Source organism: Lathyrus oleraceus, chromosome 7, assembly GCF_024323335.1.
Source record: "Lathyrus oleraceus cultivar Zhongwan6 chromosome 7, CAAS_Psat_ZW6_1.0, whole genome shotgun sequence".
Lineage (NCBI taxonomy): Eukaryota > Viridiplantae > Streptophyta > Magnoliopsida > Fabales > Fabaceae > Lathyrus > Lathyrus oleraceus.
In genome coordinates this window covers 12,780,983-12,801,534 of record NC_066585.1, presented here as the reverse complement: position 1 = coordinate 12,801,534, position 20,552 = coordinate 12,780,983, and the positions used below count along the sequence as shown (strand labels likewise).

Below are 20,552 nucleotides of genomic sequence, written 5' to 3'. Positions count from 1 at the left end.
TTTTAGTATATTATAATTCATAAAAAAAGTTTAAAGTTTGATTGTTAATTTGTCCTTGGTTTTTTGTTCACCAAGTTAACTAATAAAGTTGCTATATTCATGCAAAGGTTGGTTGATGTAGCAAGCTAGTGAGATTTTTCACTGTGTCATCAATATCAAGTAGGGTAATAGAATTGCAATAATTGATATATCAAAATTTTAAACAAACTTTAGTTGGTTAAAATAACACTTTTCAAATCTAGCGGGTGGTTCTTGCTTCATATATGAAAAAACTACAATTAACTAACAAGAAAATGCACTAATTAATCATTGAAAAAGTTTCCATATATGTCTTAACAGTCAACTACAGTCATTTTCATTCCCTATTTTATTAGTTTTGGAGAATCATCTTGATTCAAAAGCTAACAACTACGTGAGGAGCAGCATTTTATAGGCAAATAAGTGCACCATCCTCCATTTGTCACAAATATAAAAAAGTATGTCTCAAAATCTTAGCTTTGCCTATAGAGATTTTGTAAATGGTCTTCACTAATAAGCTTTTGATCAGAATGGCTTATATTAGTGAGATAGAATTCTGAGATAGAGTACTTGGTTCTTTGGTTAATGAAATAAAAATGATTTACAATACAATATTTGCCAAAAGCTTTAGTCGTTATGAGCAGAAAAAGTTGGGATATGGAGCATTTGTTGGCTTCATGCTCATAGTTTTGAGCCTTTGCACAGTGTTTAAGCCTTACTTGGTTCCTACACATGATTGTGAGTACTTAAACTTTTCCTATGCATGTTGTTTTTCATTTATACAGTTATTTAGCATGACATGCAGATAAATCCAATTTCATTTGTGAAATGAGTTTAAATAAATCTTTACTTCTTATAGTGAATCTGAAGCTCTCTATTGGTGCTGACACCAAAATGTTGATGGTCAATGACACAGGTGGCTCTCTAAAAATAGCCAAAGGTAAGAAAAAGATATATAACTCCATTTTGGAAGTACTTGTAACATAAAGGTTTATCAATTTATGAAAATAAGTTGAAAATAGCTTTTATGTTGTTTTCATAAATTTTCTCCCAAACAGTATCATAAGTGCTTATTTTAATAGATAAGCTTAAATAAACAGATCCAAAGAGATTTATATTCTGAATTTCAATAAGGTTAATACAGTAGAGCTTTTTGTGGTAAGAAGAATATATAGTTTTTGAGCTAAATGATTCTGACAGTATGTGATGATTATTTGGTCTACTGTTGAAGACATTGTAACAGAAATACTTGTTGAAAGCAATGGCAATTCTCAACATATGATTGAAGGTAAGATTCTCTGCATCTCAGTAAGGTTAAAAGGATTTATTTAAGGTAAACCATTAACCCTGTATGTGAATATCTCATTTTTCAGATGAAAGAGTTGTATCAAAGAACCCTGTTAACAATGCCACAAGAATCTCTCCACAAATAGCTAAAGGTGATAACAAATTCATAGTAGTAAGAGCAAGTTCAGATCAGATCTACTTGTGGTTTAGTTAAATGAACACCTAAACCTACTTAATTTCCATCAAAAAAGTTAAAAATCGGGCAGAGTACACTACTTAGTACACTAGGAGGATAATCATAAGGACAGATGAGACTAATGATTGACAGAAACTATTTTATTTTGCAGTTGAAGATAATGCAACAAGGACTCTCATCAATGAAACCAGCATCTCTCCAACAAAAGCTGAAGGTAAAATAGCTTTTAAAGTGAATGATATTCTTAAAGATCTTTTATATGCAAGGCTTGACCATTCTTTATTTTTCAGTTGAAAAATTAGAAACAAGAAAAGTAGAGCAAGAGCAACAACCACAGTGTGTTTCAGAAGCAAGAACAGAATATTGCCAAACCCAAGGAGATACCCGAGTGCATGGAAATTCCTCTTCTGTTTACGTTGTGTCGCACAAAACACACAGCTTGGCTGAAAACGCGTCATGGATTATAAGGCCTTATGCTCGGAAGACTGATGCATATGCAATGAGTAGTGTAAGAAAATGGACAATTAAAGCTAGCAACCAAGTCCCACAGTGCACAAAAAATCACAGTATTCCAGCAGTAATATTCTCTACTGCAGGATACACTGGAAACCACTTCCATGAATTCAGTGACATCATCATTCCACTGTTTTTGACTTGTACACAATTTAATGGACAAGTACAGCTTATTATAACTGATAAGGTGTCATGGTGGATTCCCAAACACCAAGCATTTCTTAAAAAGCTGTCCAAGTATGAGATTATGGACATTGATAAAGATGATGAAGTGCATTGCTTCCCTAAGGTGATTGTTGGGCTTAAGAGGTATCATAAAGAGCTTAGCATTGACCCTCAAAAGTATTCCTATTCTATCAAAGATTTCAGAGATTTTTTGAGAGATTCTTATTCACTAAAGAGAGTTAATGCACTCAAAATCAGAGATATTGACAATCAAATTAAGAAGCCTAGGCTCCTGATTCTTTCAAGAAAAAGATCAAGATCCTTCACTAATACAAATCAAATAGCAAAAATGGCAAAGGGGTTGGGTTTCAAAGTAATAGTTATGGAAGCAGGGCAGAACATGTGGAGTATTGCAAATGTTGTGAACTCTTGTGATGTACTAATGGGAGTTCATGGTGCTGGTCTTACTAATATACTTTTCCTTCCTGAAAATGCAATTTTCATTCAAGTTGTGCCTTACGGTGGGATGCAAGTGGATTGGCTGGCCACAAATGATTTTGCAAAGCCCTCAAAAGATATGAATATAAAGTACTTGGAATATAGAATAAATTTGGACGAAAGCACTCTTATACAACAATATCCGTTAGACCATATGATTATAAAGGATCCCTCATCAATAGTAAAACAGGGATGGGAAGCCTTTAGGTCAGCATATTTTGACAAACAAAACGTAAAGCTTGATGTTAATAGGTTTAGACCAAAGTTACAGAGAGCCCTCGAGTTATTGCATCAATAAGGTATGGCTTTTGATCTAGTTAGTTGGATTCTTTAGGTTGTCATGGTTAGTAATCAGATGAGATCTCCATAATTTATTTGTTTCTATCCATTGTTTTTTCCTAGAGTAGCTTACAGAGTATTTGCATTTGTACTAGTGAAGTTTTAGGCATGGTTTTTGGATATATTGCAAATAACAAACAGTTTAAGCCACTGTTGTACTTGATTCTACGTGTCCAAAATTAATAAATCTATGAATGCTAAGGGTCTACACTCCAAAGCATGGGTACTTCTAAAATGATGTGGCTACTCGTACCAGATACGTACCTGGTACAAGTACGCGTACCGTACTCATGGTACTTCATTTTTTCTCAGAGTGAAATTTGTAATTTTCTCATATATTTATATAGCATTATTTATGTATTTTGGTTTCTTTATTGTTAAAACTTAACCAAATGTTCTATTTTTTTATTTTTTATTGGGATGTTTATGTGAATTGAACAACTGACTCTCATGTTACATCATACAAACAAAAAAAAACTATCGTTTTTTATTGATGTGCTCATACGGGTACCTGTACTTGTACCCGGTACCATAGATATGCATCATAGGATTTACACTATTAGAGCTTCAGGTATTTTTATAACATCAATGTATATTCAATCTCTACTAATGTAACATTATTAGACTCAAATGAAAAGTATCTGCCTTTTTATAAACTGGAAAAACAAAACTATTATTTTATCATTAAAAATAATTCTATAAATTAATAAAAATAATAACCAAAGGTATAGGATACAACTGTGAAAAAGTTATTTCAAAAATATTTTAAATTATGCACTATATTAAATACATTTTGCAGGTATGAAGTGATAAAAAACTTTAATATCAAAACCATTCATTTTTCAAACCAAACTTTATCCGTGACAATTTATTTGGACTGGTGTGGTATTTGTAAAATCAAAATTCAAGACATTATATTATTCTACATACCTAAAGACAGCAACAATTTAGCTATACTAGTCAATAATTTTTCTTAGGACTCTTCACTTGCATCATAATAAATAGTAAATGACTCGTGAACAAAAAAAAGTTTTTGCATATTTGCAAGTCATTTTCTAGCAAATGTGGACAGCATGATGAGAGATGGTGGAACATCTGTGCCGGGACAAAATAAGAAAGAATCTGTTCAAATGCCATAGAAATTCATAGCACTGAGTCAAACTGAGTTTGCATTGTCGCTATGGAAGATTATAGTTCTAAAAATCAGTATGCAACTTAATAAATAAATTCACTAGTTTTTTCTAACCAGATTGAAATTTAGCAAATCAAAATTGACTTCCCTATTCATTCAACTTATCTCTTATAGCTTACAATAACATCTTGAAAAGAACCCATCTCAAGAGGTCTAACATGCACCATAATCCTCTTGAGAGTAAAAAATAATTGTAAATGCATATTCTATAATTTAACTGGATGATCAGATGGCTTGATTAACTAAGCAACTACAACTCTTAGAAATGCACTTAAAAATTGTGAGCCAATTACCTTGTAAAGCATCGCTTCTCTGCCGACAAGAGGAATGCAGAACAGAATACATCATTAGCACGTGGATACGAACTTTAGATGCTTACTCCCTCGATTTTCCATGAATTTGTTGCATGTACAGTAGCTGCTCATCCAGCCATGCAATGCTATGGGTCAGATTAGTCGAAAGCAATTGTAAAAATACACTTCGTGAAATGTGCCCCAAATGTAGGTGGACTCTAGATATGACCACCCTGGTACAAAATAAAGGGCTCGGATCTGTACCTTTCAGATTCAAGATCTCTATAGCTCTGTACACTTGCTGGTAAAACTATCCCTGAATATATTGCACCAAAGAAAGACCATAGACAAGCCTTGGTATAAGACACTATCAAACAAATCTATCCAAGATAAGTCTTGTACAGGTAACTTAACTCCATTTAGCATCACTAAACGATTTTTTTCCTACTTTTCTTGTTGCTTTTCTTCAATAGCACAGATGCATGACCCATATCACCATATGTATGGGTATTATCCCCTTTTAACCATATAATAGCCTCAGTAGCAGCAGATTTTTCTGCTAGTTTCTTGCTGCTGCATGGCTGGCCAACAAAATCCAAGCCATTGAATATGACAGTAGAACGAAATTGGGTGTTTCTCAGTTGCTGTGTTTTGTAAGTTGGTGGCTGATGTCCAGCCCTGCTAAGGAATGTTTGAAGCTGATTTTTAGAATTATCACCCTTGACTCCATCACCACTTTTGGATTTCGTTGCCTTCTTCAACTGTTGTAGGACCTGGTGACCATAGACAAATCTGCCATCGCAGTTGTCCTCTGATACCAACAATCTTACAGCTGAAAGAAGCTCATTGTGCGATTGTATATCCAACATAGGATCCAGAAGCTGGAATAACATGCAGAGCATAAAGTAATTATGTCAAGGATTTGAAGATTGACAGGAAATTGAGGGGGAAATATGGCCAAACAACTGAATTATTCCCTTGATAAATATCAGAGTTTTAAGTTATGGCCAATAAAATTAGACTTACTTTTTTCTGTATCAATTCCTCCAGTTCCTTCTTTAAAGTTGAGTAAGTCTTGGCTAATTCTGGTTTCATGAAAAATTCCAGGTACCCTCCCAACATTTTTAGGTGACCATCCTGTCAAAAGAACCGTATGTTCACCATATGTCAAAGCACAATGAGTAGTCAAAAGGAACTAACAGGTATGAACGATAAAAGAGCTCAGCGAGGGAAGACGTGAAGAAAAACAGAGTAGGAACTTACCAGTCCACCTTTGGATATGTTCCCGCCAAATAAGAGTAACATAGAATCAGATACACCAGTTGAATCCCTAAGGAATACTGTATTCACTTTAATCTTTTCATTAAACACTAACCATGGGTATGGAATTTTGGGTACACTTCCATTTACAGAGTTCTACACGATGCAGCACCAAAATTTTAGAACTTTAATGGATTATATTGTCCCCCAAAACAAAATGAGTTCATATAAACATACAAGGTTTGATGAAAACATCGGATATTGGAAAAACTTACAGCGTACAGAAGAACCGGACCATCCTCCATTGTTTTCAGTGCTATTGACTTTTCCTTGTTCTGCATAACATTTTGCACAACCTCACATCAAAAAGAATTACATAGAAAAATTCAACTAATCTACATATAAAACACGACAGACAGCATTCCCTCCATACCTCCTTAATGAGACTAACATAGACAATACCCAAAGACACGGACACTTATGAATGTAACAAATATGTATAAATATTTAGTTGTTTACTCAAATTACAATTTCAGTAATCTTAACTTTAACAAAGATCAGTTTATGTCCCCCGAATCACTATGTTATCGTCACCTCCATCATTTTCAAATTGATGTAATCAATTCCTCCAGTTATATCCTACTTTCGATATAGCAATGCTGTCTTTATTTATCTTTGTTTTTTGCTGATGTAATTTTAGATGTAATGAAAAGTTGTTTTATTCCTGTTTGCTTATGAGGATATGATACAACATTGATAACAAAAAAAGTGCAATTAATATCAATAATGAACATTAATGTTTGGGATGTAGCCCTTCAAAGCCCTGTCATCCAAAACCCTCAAAAAATCAACTCCCAAAATGAAACAAAATTGAACTTTGACAATATTATGGAGAGCAAATATGTAAGCTCGTGTGGCTCATATATATGCTACTGCGTGTGCCAATGGATGTGTTATACGAATGTGTTACTTTCATGAAAATTCCATAAATGTAGAAAATGAATTCTGCTGACAGAATAATTCAACATGCATCAAAACCAGAACAAATTTGAAAAGGTGAAAAATCAAATTGAAGTGTCACAAAAATGAAAGAACTTGTAAGTGGATTACCACAACAGAGGATATTCCCGGAAACAAACCCGCACAGATAACTGCTCGGAGCAGATGCACCTCATTACTCCATTTATTGTTGGTTTCAGAAATGTTGCCAACCAGACCAATATCTTTGAGCAAGTGAAAGAATTGCTTTCGAAGAGAGTCAATAGCCCTAAGTGTTTGAGAAGAAAGAAAATTACGCCAACAGTACTCGTAACCAGCTTGCTGTGCTTCAGCATCTTTCCATCCATCATAAGCCCGGATAAGTGCAAGATGGTCACTGTATGCACGAGCAGCAAAGTGGGCCTTGGCAGACTCTGCAAGCTGCATAAAAAAGTACAAAGTAACAATTAAATAATCTGAGGTATAACACAATTCATGTACCTTCACTTAACAAATTTAGCTTATTATGTGATAGTTGGTTCATAATATTGCGTCAAAGCCTCTATGACCATGTGGACTAGACTTTCCTCCTTGTTGCCCCATTCTTCTCAGATTAAGTTAAATTTCAGCATAAGGCAGAGTGGTACCGTGGTCTACACATGCAGTTCAAAGGGCTCCTCTAGGGGGAGGGAAGGGGGGTTGTTACAAAACAATTTATGTGTCTAGGGATGTATTTATCAGTAATAATGACAAATACGAAGCCAGGTTTTATCTACCTAGAGTACACACAGCAATATTGATTATATCCGAAGCAAAAGAAAGAATGAGAAAATGATATTTTAATTAAAAATAAATCATGTCTATCCAATGGGATCAACCTAATCAACCAATTCAGAGTGCATGAGTTTAGGCCATGGTTGTCAAACTCGAGATTCTCCCTAAGATTGTGGGTATAGGAAAATCGCTAACCGCATGATTTTAACACAGACCGTAAGATCCTACCAAAAATGTTAAAATTTATTTTATTCTAAAAGTAAATTCAAGCGTGTGTGTGTGTGTGTCTGTGTCTATAAAGCCCATAAATTTTACACACCAGAAAAGATAGCCCAACATAATAAGCAAAAGTAGAATAATGTAGAAGAATTAGGAAGTCGAACAGAGAGGAGGGTGAATAAAAATTGAAAAGGTGTGAGTTGTTCCAGGTTAATAAAAGGGCCAGTCGTGTCAAATGTGCGAAACTGGGTCAAAAATGTGCAGAACTGGCACGAAATAAAGCGCTGCTCCCACAGTCTTCCTCTGCGCACTACCTGCTCCAGCCTCCAATGATTTTCGCACCGCTCTAGCACGGTGGAGTGAGAAAAACACATGAGATCTCTAGAGTGTGGACTGCCCCCACTTATAAACACATGTTCATGCCATATATCATCCGATGTGGGACTCTTAACCGTAATAAACAACAAGACAGCACGAACATAAGAACTTACTAAACATGATGCCCAACTAAAATAACTGGATTTGTGTCATGTCACAACATCAAAACTATTATAATCAACCACTATTTATCTCAAGAGGAACATGATGGCATGGGGAGAGGTGGGGGCAGATATTAGCAGTGCTTATGACTTACATCCTTCTTGTCAGCCGGCACAACAAATGGATCTCTCACACTAAGCCCAGCAACAACAGTCAATATGGGATCCAAACAGTTGAAAATAGCTCCAAGGATGAGCATCTTGCCAAGCTTAGGCTCCACGGGAAGCATTGACAACTTGCGCCCTGAAAGTTGGCAACTTAATATCCGCAGTGAATTTTGAAAAAAATTGAAATAATACATAAAAAAGGCTTGGGAAAACAGTAGCATCAGTTGATAGAAAAATGGCAGGAGAAGCTGAGATCAAGATGCAGAAAAGAAAGTTCTTTTACCTAGAACTGTAAGATTTTCATTCTCATCTAAGGCGCCGATAATCTTCAAATATTCAACAGCATTTTGAACCTGCACAAGGAAATGAAATGACAAATCAAACAACTCTGAGCATGATGAAGAATGTCTTAAATCAACACATAGATGTCATTGAAAATAAATTCAAACAGACATCATATTTCAGTTCAAATTCCAAAAACAAGTGCAATGAAGTTTACCGAAAGAGCCTCTGGTGGCTGGAGAGCACTAGACAAAAACTCAGAGATGCTTCCAAGTTGTAGACTTTTTATTTGTAGACATAAGGACTGTAAAGGTGTTCTTAAAAGCTCTGGCAGTTGATAATCAGAAAAAGCATCATAAACACATCTGGGATAAAGATGATAGCATTCGCCAGATTGAACACGACCAGCCCTTCCTTTTCTCTAGAGAAAAAAATGTAAACTTTCTAATCAACCAGACTACCAAAAAGTAATCCAAAAGAATTAGGTAAAAAAGACATTATGAAGCTATACACAAATAAAAGAGTCATATTTAGCAGCTTAACTACTTGAAAGATATAGCTCCATTTGATAGCAACAATCACAATTTAACAATTGTTCATGGTCCAACTACAGTGATCTACCAAAAGCACTAGGCTCATCTGTTTTCAATTGACACATTACTTCCATCTATTTATTTTTGAAGAAAATATTTAGAAGACCAAATATCTCAAAAAAACTTGCTCAAAAAAACTGAATATATTTAATTTAATATCTGCATATTGTTTATCCCTTTGATTGTCTTCTTACCTCTGTAGGATATATGTTATAAATTATAATAACTTGTGTATCACATACCATAATGTTAACTTTCACATTTGTTGTTGACTCAATTATATTATTTCAACAACATAAGTTCAGGTTCTAGATATGGGGCAAAAAACTCAAAGCTTAATAAGAAAATGTTAAAATAGTGATCAACAGTTTGTAAGTTTTCTAAGATCTACCTCAAGCCCCTTTAGAGCCTGTTTGGTACAGATTAAAACAAACGTGACTTTGACGGAAAAACAATTCTGATTGTTTTTAGATTTTTTTTAAATCAGAAGTTAATTTATGTTTGTTTGCAAGTTGCATTGCAACTATAAACAAAAACAAGAAAAACATTTTTAACTTGTTTGGATAAAAGTAATCAAAACAGACCGGAACTTGAACAGGTGTGGGTACTTGTTCAAGGAACAGGCTGGTAATAACTAAGGGCTTGTTTGAAAGACTTTTAATTTTTAGTTCTTAAAATTTGTTTTGTATATCTGTTTTAAAAAATTGTTTTAAAAATGAGAATGAGAAAAAAGTTGCTTAATAATCAATTTCTTGAAATCTGTTTTTAGGAGTGAGAAAATATATTTTATTATTTAATTTTTTTAAACTGTTTTAAAAATATAAAGATGATAAAATTCTTTGATAATTTAATTTTTAAGTTTGATTATATTAAATAGCAAAAAATCAGAAATAATTTTATGACCATTTAATTCCTAACGAATAATTTTTTATTTATAGAGTATAGAGTTAAAGAAAAATTTATATCTAATCAAAGATGTTTATTATATAATTAAATATTTTTAATAATGTAGATTGATTGATAATATAAAAAATATTTACATTAAAGTTATTTATAAATTTAATCAATTATAAAATATTTAACATAATGAGTTAATTTGTAATATATTATACAACAAAAAGAAGTTAAGAAAAGTAGAGTCTTATAAATCATAAATAATTAAAGCTAATCTATAATATATCATATATTTTATTATATATTTTATTGTATATGTATATAAAGTATAAACTGGTGGTTGGTAGTAAAAGAAAAAGTACAATAGAATTTATCAATCTAATTGTACAAAAGTTATATAGAATTATATTTGTGCCATTAGTAAAAAGTGGCATATTTTTCTGTGTTTTTTTATTCATTCTTGAAAACAAAACTGGAAAATGAAAAGCAAAAACATATTTATATTGTTTTGGTTTTTTAGTTTTGAAAACTAAAAAATTAAAAATAGTTTTGCAAAAGTATTTTTTAAAACAAGTCATTCAAACAGGTTTTTTGTTTTTAAGTTTTTAAAAATTAAAAAACAGTTTTTAAAAACTAATTCAAACAAGCCCTAAATATTTTGTTTTCAATTTTTTAATTTAATATATAAAATAGTAATAATAATTTACATTATATTTAAACTTCAACCCATTAAAAATTAAACTCTACATAATAAGTCATCAATTTTCTCTTATTAAGATTTGATGAAAACAGCTTCTGATTTTAACCTAAAAAATCTTTTTTTTATATATTCTTATTATTTTAATATTTGAAGGCTTTAAAAATATTTTTAGTTTAAAAAGTGCTTTTTTACTATAATAATCTATAACAAACAGATTAAAACAGACTCTTAATCTGACTATTTTCCTTTTTAAAGGAAATAGACAAATTCTCGACTATTCCAAATTCACAAACTAGTTTGTACGATCAAATACCTGTCGGGCAGCAGCTTTTGAGATCCAGGATGGAAGCAAACAAGGAGTGTTATTCAATGCGTCATATGATGTCTCTTTTGCTTTTCCACAATCAACCACAAAAACAACGTCATTGATGGTAATACTAGTCTCTGCCATATTAGTAGCCAGAACAATTTTCCTCACCCCTCCTTCAGGATTTTCAAATATTAATTTCTGCAAGGAAAAACAGGAAAGCAAACAAAATTCACTATACAATATATTGAATGAATAAATGAAAAAGAAAAGAGTACAAAACTAAGTGGTTTTAATAGGAAAAGAAAAAACCCCGTGATATTTAAGAGAAAGTGAAAGAGGAATGCTAGATGTGAGAGAGACCAAGAGTCTCTTTTGAGAAAAAAGTTGGTGAATTTTTTTTTGACATTCACTATGGTACACTGCCTACTTATATAGTGGCCAAGCCTTTACAAGCTCAAGGTAACTGTTTATGACTTGGCCTCCCGGGCTCCCACACTTGCCATGAGTAAGTGCACCCAGTAATTCGTAGAATAATGGATTTAAAAGGGGAAAAGGAGAAGTCATGAGAATGCATCTGATCTTGTACTTTCCACATTTCATAGGCTTTCGCAACAATATCATGTTCGGGTTTTACTTCAAAAGCATATCTCCCTGAAATCTAAGGATTCACCACAACACAAACTGATGCAACTCGTGTGCTTTGATGATCATTTCAACCTGCTTGCTCCATAGCAGGAAATTTGTCTCATCAAGCTTGATGAAAATCACATGAGTAAAGTTTACCTTGCCAGAGAAGAGAAAACAGTAGCCCTCAGATGGGTTGGACAAACTGATAAACACTAGATGCACCAGGAATTGGTTGTAGATATGCACTTAAGGTGAACCAGACATCTATGTAGGGATCAGTCTCAAGAAAAAGCTTTAGATACCATGTCTGTTAGATTTTAGAGAAAATGAAAGAAAGTGTAGGAAAGTGAGTGAGAAGTGCTAGATCTGATTCTCTGTTTAGAGAAATTGATGAAAATGATTCTAGACATTTCAGTATGGTACACTGCCTACTTATACAATGAGTGAGCCTTTAGAAGCTCAAAGTGACTGTATTGTAACTAACATAACAGTGTATTCTGCTAGTACAATCAGATCTGCTATTGACCACCTATTCAACTAAACACTAAATAGGTTGCTATACTGATACAAGTACATATGGCAAAATCACTCGAATACCCCTTAAGAGATTCAATATTCCCAATATTTTAAATTAAGAAAAAGTATATATTAGAAATATAGTATTAAATTGTAAAAAGATAGCAACGGGTAGATTTACTGTGGTAGCATTTCAGTCTATTACTAGCAAGGTCACCTGTTCTGAGCTGGACATAGAGCCATGGCATGCAAGAAGTAATACACGGCTCTGATCACCCAACAACGGATGAGCATGGAGTTGATCCTTCAAAGAGTTTATATCATCCCAACCAGTCATAAAAACCAAAACAGCACCTGGCCTTTCATTCTTAACAATGTGGCAAAGCACGTGTTCAATAAGGTTAAAACCAATTGAGTCAGGGTTCCAGCAGGACATTGACTCCTTAGTGCGTAGGCTATACCCGTTAAAGCCCGCAACTTCTAATGCATCCTATGCAACATTATAGAGAAACTAACAGAATTAGTCAAAAAAATAACCTCCCAAAAAAGGAAAAACAAGAAAAGATTTCTGGATCAACTTGTGTACCTCAACAGCAGAAACAATCTGGCTCTTTCTTTTTTTGAAAGATTGAGCTTGCTTCTGCATTTTCCATGATTTCTCTTGCCCATAGTCATCAATTTGATTATAAGGAGTCAAACGATATCCAGTCCTTTCCAGAATATCCTCAAGAAATTGTGCTCGAACTGGAAAAGTAAATCCCTAGATGTTGCACAAGACCCAAAAACATAAAAGGAAAATAAGTTTATTACATCCTTTCACAACATCAGTAAGCAAATGTGTACTCATAGCCAAAGCAGAAAATTTGGGAATTTTAATATACTAGTTTGTGGGAAATATTAGCTGAAAAGTAAGTTGTCTGTCAGTTTACCGTCTTACTAAAATGCTAATATGCCAAATAGCTCCAGCAGAAGCATTTCTTTCAGCAGCTAAGTTGTTGAATTACTAAAGTACACAGTTTTACTTTTTAAAAGCTTATACAATCATTATCGAGAGAAAATTCATCATGTCCATAAAAAAGGAACATCGCAGATCGTTGAAAAGTTATCAAATGAATGACATCAGAGCAAATTATATGACTGCCGAAATACAACATAGTAAGATATATTGTGATGGCATCGACTGAACGTTAATTAAGTTGCAGAAATTAGTATCCTAAGCTTACAGGGATATGCATAGTTGGGGCGCCATCAAAATACGAAGAAAAAAGCTCAGCATTTAAGGTTGCACTCATCAAAATTAATCTCAAATCAGGACGACGAGGGAGGAGATCCTTCAGGACAATGAGAAGAAAATCTGACAAAAGTGAAAGCCAGCAGTAAGCATCTCACTGACATAATAAGTATAACAAAAATATTGGAATAAAACACAATTATGTCGCTACCTTCATTCATTCCACGTTCATGAATTTCATCAACAATAACATGAGATACACCTTTTAAACTTCTATCCACAAGTAGTCTCCGCAATAACACACCTGTGGTGCAAAAAAGAAGACGAGTATCCCTTCCTCTCATACCCTCCAACCGAACTTTATAACCAACCTTTCAGAATGGAAAACATGCAAATAGTTGAAGTCAAGCAGAAAGCATATAAATTTAAGTAGTTCAAGCATTGGCAAGCTAAAAAGGCCCAGAAACTAACAGATTCTCCCAATTTTTCCCCATGTTCTGCTGCAACTCTTTCAGAAACAGATATAGCAGATATTCTTCTAGGCTGAGTACAAATTATGCTACATAGAGCTCCACGTGCAGCTTCAATCTCAGATTCTAATATGTATTGAGGAAGTTGTGTAGTCTTACCGCAACCAGTTTCACCCGAGACAACAATGACCTGCGAATTTTCATTAAAGATACCAATTGATACAAATTATGACTCAGCAGCACAAACATAACCTGTGAATTTTCATTGAAGATACCAATTGATACAAATTATCATTCGGCAGCACAAACATAACAGTATTAATATTCTCAACAACAGATAGACCTGCAGAGAAACTATTACCACTACCCATTCTAAATTACCGTGTGCCTTAAGTGGATCAATTTGATTGTTCGCTTTTGACTACTGTCACATACAATGAGACAATGTAGGTCAAATTTACTGAAATCTTGTACTAGTTCTTATCTAATACTCCCCCCCGTCCCACAATGAGTGACCCATTTGTCAAAAATAAATATCCCAAAATGAACTACCCATTTCAATTTACAATGCAAATTAATTACTTTTTTCCAATTCTACCCTTTAATATTACTACTTTCATCACTCCCAATACTTGATAATGGGTACTTTGGTAAAACCATAATTCTCTCTCTTTCATTTTTACACTTTTCTTAATATGTGTGAAATGGTCAATTGGATCACTTATTGTGGGACGGAAGTAGTATAATATAAGAGTTATAACTTATGCCCAAATTTGTTATATATTTTTATAATTGTCTAATAAAGTTGTTTACAGTATCTATATCTCTCCATGCTTGGCCTTTTTTTCGCCCTTCACTCCTCTATTCCAATATTTCACATGTCTGCTTGATTCAGTTATGCAATCTAGTTTATGTCCATGCAGAAGCTCTACATATATTGATATGCAGTGTAATACAACATTGATGTGCTTCACATTATGAAAATAGAGAGTAAAAGTTTGCAGATGAGATATAACCGATGTTGGATGAGCATAAAAAAATTTGTTTTAATAATAATAATAATAACAACAATAACTTCTGATTTATCAAAGAAAAACAGCATCTTGCAAAAGTAATAAAGATTGACACTAATTCACAATAAGAATTTATAAGTTATACAATAGCTCATTATATAAAGGACCGTACATGGGCATCAAATCCTTAAACCTTTTTTCACTTGGCTTATCATTTGTAGAAGTAAATAAACTATAAGGAAAGTAATAATCCCTCTGCCACATAATAACTGTCACATTTGCAACAAAATAATTGTCCCAAAGAGAATGTCACTTTTAATTTTAAATGTAATTTTAATTATTATGTTTCCAATTGTACCTCTAATTAATTAATATTATGTACCTCACTCCCAAGTTACTATTCTCCACTTTACCTTTATTATAATAGGAATACACTGATGGTTAATAAGAATAAATTAATAAAATCACCCTTCTCTTTCTTTCATTTATCATTTTTTCTTATCATGTGTGAAATGGTCGAATGTGACGGTTCTTGTGGGAATAATAATTTACAAATTGCAGAGGGTACCGCTTATTCCTTTTTCACCTGATTCTCTGAAACGGCTTTCAAAAATGCATCTTTCTCTTTGAATGCAGGAAGACTTCGGCGAAATTCAAGCATCTTTTGCCCTTCGGGAGATTCCTATGGATAAACCAGCATATGTTGTAACATTTCTAAAGGCTAAAAATAATGACAAAAAAATATTTAAGTATAGAAACTTTCACTTAGAGAAAATATCAATTACCAGCTGACAATGTATCAAGGTAAGAAAAAGTATAACACATTGTCACATATAGATCTAGAATATTCAATCAAAATTTATTAGTCAACAAGTTGGAAAATTTGCAATTAAATAAAGAAATTTCCATAATTGTAGTCTTCCGTATAGTGGCCATCAAACAATAGCAGTTTTGGGGTCAGCAACTCCACTTCGTGCCTCTATCCAAGAGTTTTACATGAAAGATATATGTTTTCAAGATAAAAAGATAGGTTTATTTATTTTGTAAGTTCCTGGGCTATTTGGGGTTTTTTAGACAGGTCATTGAACTAAAAAAATTGTAATAGAGTCCCTAAACTTATCAACAAATTGTAACTATGCCCTTAAATTGTAAAGTTCAGAACAGGCCTAATTGCAAATTTTTGGGACCTGATTAAAAAACTGTGTGTGGGCTTAATTCCAAATTCAAGGACTGGATTACAAACTCTTAGTTCAAGGACATACTAGAAAATCCTCAAATAGTTCAAGGATCTTCATTGCAATTAAACCTAGAAGATATAACTCTTGAGATAAAATATATGTATAAGATATATGGCCAGACTAGAAGATATAATATTAACTATTATGAAAAGATCAAGGCTGAACCTAAAAATATTGCTGATTAAAAAAATTTACATTATATATTTTCACAAATTCACACAACAGAAATGTGAAATAAGCAAAAATTACTGAAACAACTGACACTGTAATTGCAAATGAGATGCACATCAAAGTTTAGACGGGAAAAACAAGAAACCTGCCAGTTTTGTTGTTGATGACGCAGTTGCAAACTTTTTCGTTGAAGGAATTTCTCTTTCGCAACACTATTATGACTCATGGGTTCTGGATGCCCATAAACCCCTTCATCAGCAGGAATGCTTCCGCCATTCCTTGATTGATGCAAGTCCAAAGAGCCTACTCTTTTTGTAGCCTTATGTGAAAGATGAGCAAGAAGATGAGTGTCTACTTCTCTATGAACACCAAATGGTAAGGTTACCTGCAGAGCATAGAAAAGCAGTCGATCAGGATATGGGCAGGAGAGGATAGAAAAATTTTCAAACAGCGCAGTTTTGCAGTGCTAAAACTGAACGTTAATACAGCTGTTTTCTGTTTATAATCCTTTGCACTATTTATTGCTAGGGATCTATTATAATCATACAAACAGAGTCACAAACAATTGGTTGACACTGGATCACGTATTTCTCCACATCATTAAAATGATGAGGCACAGTCATCGAAAACAATTCATGCATTGCTTCTCTGTAGCTCACCCTCATCACTACCTGCACTTTTGTCTCCTCCCACTTCCATCCCAAAACAGTAACATGAAATATGTGATGACTTTCTTTAAACAATAAGCTTTTATAAATTCTTTTATTACAAAATTTACACCATCATATCAATGGATATTTTACTCAGTTAAAAGATTATGATTTAAGGTTTCATATAGCATTAAAAATATATTCAATTTCTAATTTCATTACTATATTAACACAAACTTTTTAAAACCATTATCAGGCCTTCATTTAAAAAACCTACTCATTCTACCAATTTATATAAAAAAAATATCACTGTTTTAGTCTATTTTCTTCCGAATATTCTCATACGATAACTTTCATTGACATTCATATTTTCTGGTGTTCGTAGTGTAATTAGCTTAGTAGCATGCTTATGAGAGAACTTGTGGTACAGCAAACATGATAATTGGAATGTGATAGGGCGGATATGTTTTTCGGACAAAAAATGTGACTTCAACACAGTATGGTTTCTGACTTTTGTATTTTTTTCTCTCTCCTAGATTTCGATACCACGCACATTGAGTTGTATTTCATACGGTGTCAGATATGGTGTCTCTTTTAAGTGTCTAAATAACACACCTCCTAATAGAGCCTATGTATGTCAAATTAAATGCAGTTCAGTCATATAATTATTAATGACGGGACTGTATTCTCTTGAACAAATCAAATCAAAAGCAACTCCAAAATAGAGATCTAGCAAATAGTACTAGATCCTTGGTTTTTATTGCAATGATATTTTCTTAAATTCCAAAAGATCATTATATATGATTGGACATATCCATTAAAAAAACTGTCTCGATATTGGGTTGCCAAAGATTTAAATATAGACAATGTATAAGATGGTATACTCTTAGGCTTCGTTTGGGATATTGGAGGGAAAAGGAGGGGGGTTGGAAGGAGATAATTAAAGAAAAAATTGCTAAATCTTTAACTATTTTGGAAAGAGAGCTTTTGTGTAGAATGATAAATAAATATTTATTATTAATATTTGGATTATTATAATAACATACCTTGGATTTGGAGAGTTTATCTAACCCCTCCAAAACCACCCTCCAATATACATTGGATTAGGGAAAATTTGTGTTATGAAGAAAAATAAGCCCTCCTCTTTCAAATCTCTCAATTCTTTCCACTTCATCCTTCCTTTTTTTCAAAGCTCTCCCCTCCCTTCCCTTCCCCTTCAAACTCCCAAACAAAGCCTTAGAGTCAACACATAACTTTGAAAGGCTTTCTAAGTTGTTAGCTTTAAAATAGAAGCTGTCTAGCCATTTATAGTGATCTATGATAACTGAACTGAAACTGTTCAGTCCTCACTGACTGAGTTAGTAACAGAAATATAATTTCATATGGTTGATTATATGGGAGCCTCGGTGAGCTCGACAGTAGTTTACACAAACACTATCTCTCTCTCACACACAGATATTATAACTTCCTGCTGTCCATTATGTGGATATTGACCGTGTCAGCAAGCATGCTTCACCAATTTCACATGTGGCATCGATGGACATCAAACAATAAAATTAGAGTTGAGGTGAACTAATTATAGTTCTAGGATTACCTCACCCAAACTTTACAGGTCCATCAAATTCATTTAGTTAACCCAGTTCATGCATTAAAATTCCTTTATACACAAGAATTAATATAACAGAAATGAAACATTTGATGTGAAGTAATACTTCTCTCAACGGACGCTTATCATCGAGATCAGGGCGATAATTTGGCAAAGGCACCTTGCTAAACACGACAACTTTTGCATACTGTCGACTGCCAAAGCAAAAATATATACATTCATTAGACCCGAAACAACTTTTGCATACTGTCGTGATTAAATTGATGCAGAAGCAACATACCTGTATAAACCCATCCTAGTAGCTAAAGTTTCAAGTTGCAGAAAATCACGACGGTCCTTTTTCTCATTGGACACAACTTCTTGCTCGTCTTTATTGCGAAGAAGCATGGTGAGTTTCCATCTCCAAGAGTCAATGTTTTCAAGTGCCGAATCACCCTAATAAGTAAAATCACACAGGGTAATGAAGCCTTGTTTGGATTAGCTTATTCAAGCTTATCTACTTACATAAATTTTGTGAAAATCACACAAGGTAATGAAGGCCTGTTTGGATTGGCTTATTCGAGCTTATTCGAGCTTATCTACAGACATAAATTTTGTGAGACAGCTTGGAAGAACTAATAAAAACAACGTATGAAACTAGCTTATTTTCATAAGTTCTCCAAGATAACTTACAAAAACAACTCATAACATATATAAAAACCTCTGAAGCACCGACACCGATAATAATTTGAAAAAATGAATAAATTGCAGGTGTCCGACGCGGATAGATAAAAACAATTTCACTTGATTCTTTCTTTTGCTATAGAAATAGCTTAAATAAGCTTATAAATAAGTGCTTAGATAAACTTCAGCGTTTGTGTTATAAGTTGCAAAATAGTTGTGTATCCAAACAGGACTTAAGTATTAACATGATTCAAAAATTGAGCAAACGTGCTTTTATTCAATTCAATCTACTCTGGAGTATAAGTAACTAACAGCGTAAGTAACAGTGATGTAAAGAAAAGAATAAGACGAATTAAGAGTGGCATACCAACTGTTGTTGAGGGCGGGGTTGAGAGTGAGGAGGCGCGAATTCGAGGTCGGACTCGTCGCTGGAGACGTCGTGAAAGGCGAAACGGCCGTAAGTGGAACTTTGCTGGTGAAAAAGCGGAAGAGCAGAGGTTCGGTATCTGAGAGGCGCGCCATATCTGTGGTGGATGGCGGTTAAGGAAGTTGAAAGACGAATGCGGAGGTTTGTGGTTGTTGGTGTTAGGGAAGTGGCGATTAGGATGTGACGAGTGGCGGTTCTGAAGATGCCGGAGTATGGTAGCACGGGGACTCGAATTCGCATCGGTAGTGGCATGGTGATTATGAGGAGTTGCACTGACCACGCAGCTTTTGCATCCCTAACTCTACCTCCTTTTCTTACTTCAAAATATATCTTTTATTGTAAATTGTAAATCATTTTTCTTGCTTTTTCTCCAATAAAAGATAAGTATTTTTTATTTTATTTATATTTTTTAATTTTTTTAAGATAAATTATTTGGTACATATAATTTTGAAATGGAAAAGTTTTGTGTACAATCGAGTAGGGTGGCAAAACGGGACCAATGATTTAGTCTCTCACCCTCTAATGTGTTCGTCATGTCTCGTCCCGTTTTCTTTGCGGGCAGAAGCATTTACATAATTTTTTGTATTTTTAGACTTAAAAAGTGAAGTGCCCGCAAGCTTTTTCCATCCCGCCCTCACTTTTTTGCGGGGTGGGCCTAAGTTTTATGTTCACATCCTCAAATATGACTGCTCCGCCCCGTCCTGATTTTTTGGGCTTTTGCGGGATGGACCTAAATGGGGTGGGCATGCTCGTTTGTCACCCCTACATTCAAGTGTGATCAC

General features: G+C 33.8%; 2 protein-coding genes across 6 annotated transcripts; one reads left to right on the top strand and one right to left on the bottom strand.

Annotated features, from left to right (window-relative positions):
- The first annotated feature begins 289 nt into the window (after positions 1 to 289).
- Positions 290 to 3,376, top strand: LOC127100634 (alpha-1,3-arabinosyltransferase XAT2). Its single transcript, XM_051037877.1, has 6 exons — positions 290 to 756; positions 878 to 958; positions 1,250 to 1,306; positions 1,392 to 1,457; positions 1,653 to 1,715; positions 1,792 to 3,376. The coding sequence occupies exons 1-6, from the start codon at positions 615 to 617 to the stop codon at positions 2,973 to 2,975; spliced, it is 1,593 nt and encodes a 530-aa protein (XP_050893834.1). The 5' UTR covers positions 290 to 614; the 3' UTR covers positions 2,976 to 3,376.
- A 606-nt stretch (positions 3,377 to 3,982) lies between these two features.
- Positions 3,983 to 20,122, bottom strand: LOC127100632 (DExH-box ATP-dependent RNA helicase DExH3). 5 transcript variants are annotated; one of them, XR_007794465.1, is made up of 21 exons: positions 19,711 to 20,122; positions 18,961 to 19,115; positions 18,787 to 18,874; positions 16,570 to 16,809; positions 15,602 to 15,697; positions 14,004 to 14,192; positions 13,744 to 13,903; positions 13,525 to 13,655; positions 12,888 to 13,061; positions 12,519 to 12,791; positions 11,162 to 11,356; positions 8,879 to 9,082; positions 8,663 to 8,732; positions 8,367 to 8,515; positions 6,872 to 7,180; positions 6,037 to 6,096; positions 5,765 to 5,917; positions 5,528 to 5,638; positions 4,766 to 5,382; positions 4,502 to 4,625; positions 3,984 to 4,138 (listed from the first exon to the last, which is right to left on the bottom strand). XR_007794465.1 is itself a non-coding variant. In XM_051037876.1 (19 exons), exons 1-19 carry the CDS (start codon positions 20,020 to 20,022, stop codon positions 4,930 to 4,932), a joined length of 3,522 nt encoding a protein of 1,173 aa, XP_050893833.1. In that variant the 5' UTR covers positions 20,023 to 20,122; the 3' UTR covers positions 4,273 to 4,929. The 5 variants fall into 5 exon arrangements, 1 of the variants encoding a protein (XP_050893833.1); XR_007794462.1 differs by having other exon boundaries at positions 3,983 to 4,138; positions 4,502 to 5,382; XR_007794464.1 differs by lacking the exon at positions 3,984 to 4,138 and having other exon boundaries at positions 4,273 to 4,647.
- Positions 20,123 to 20,552: the final 430 nt, after the last annotated feature.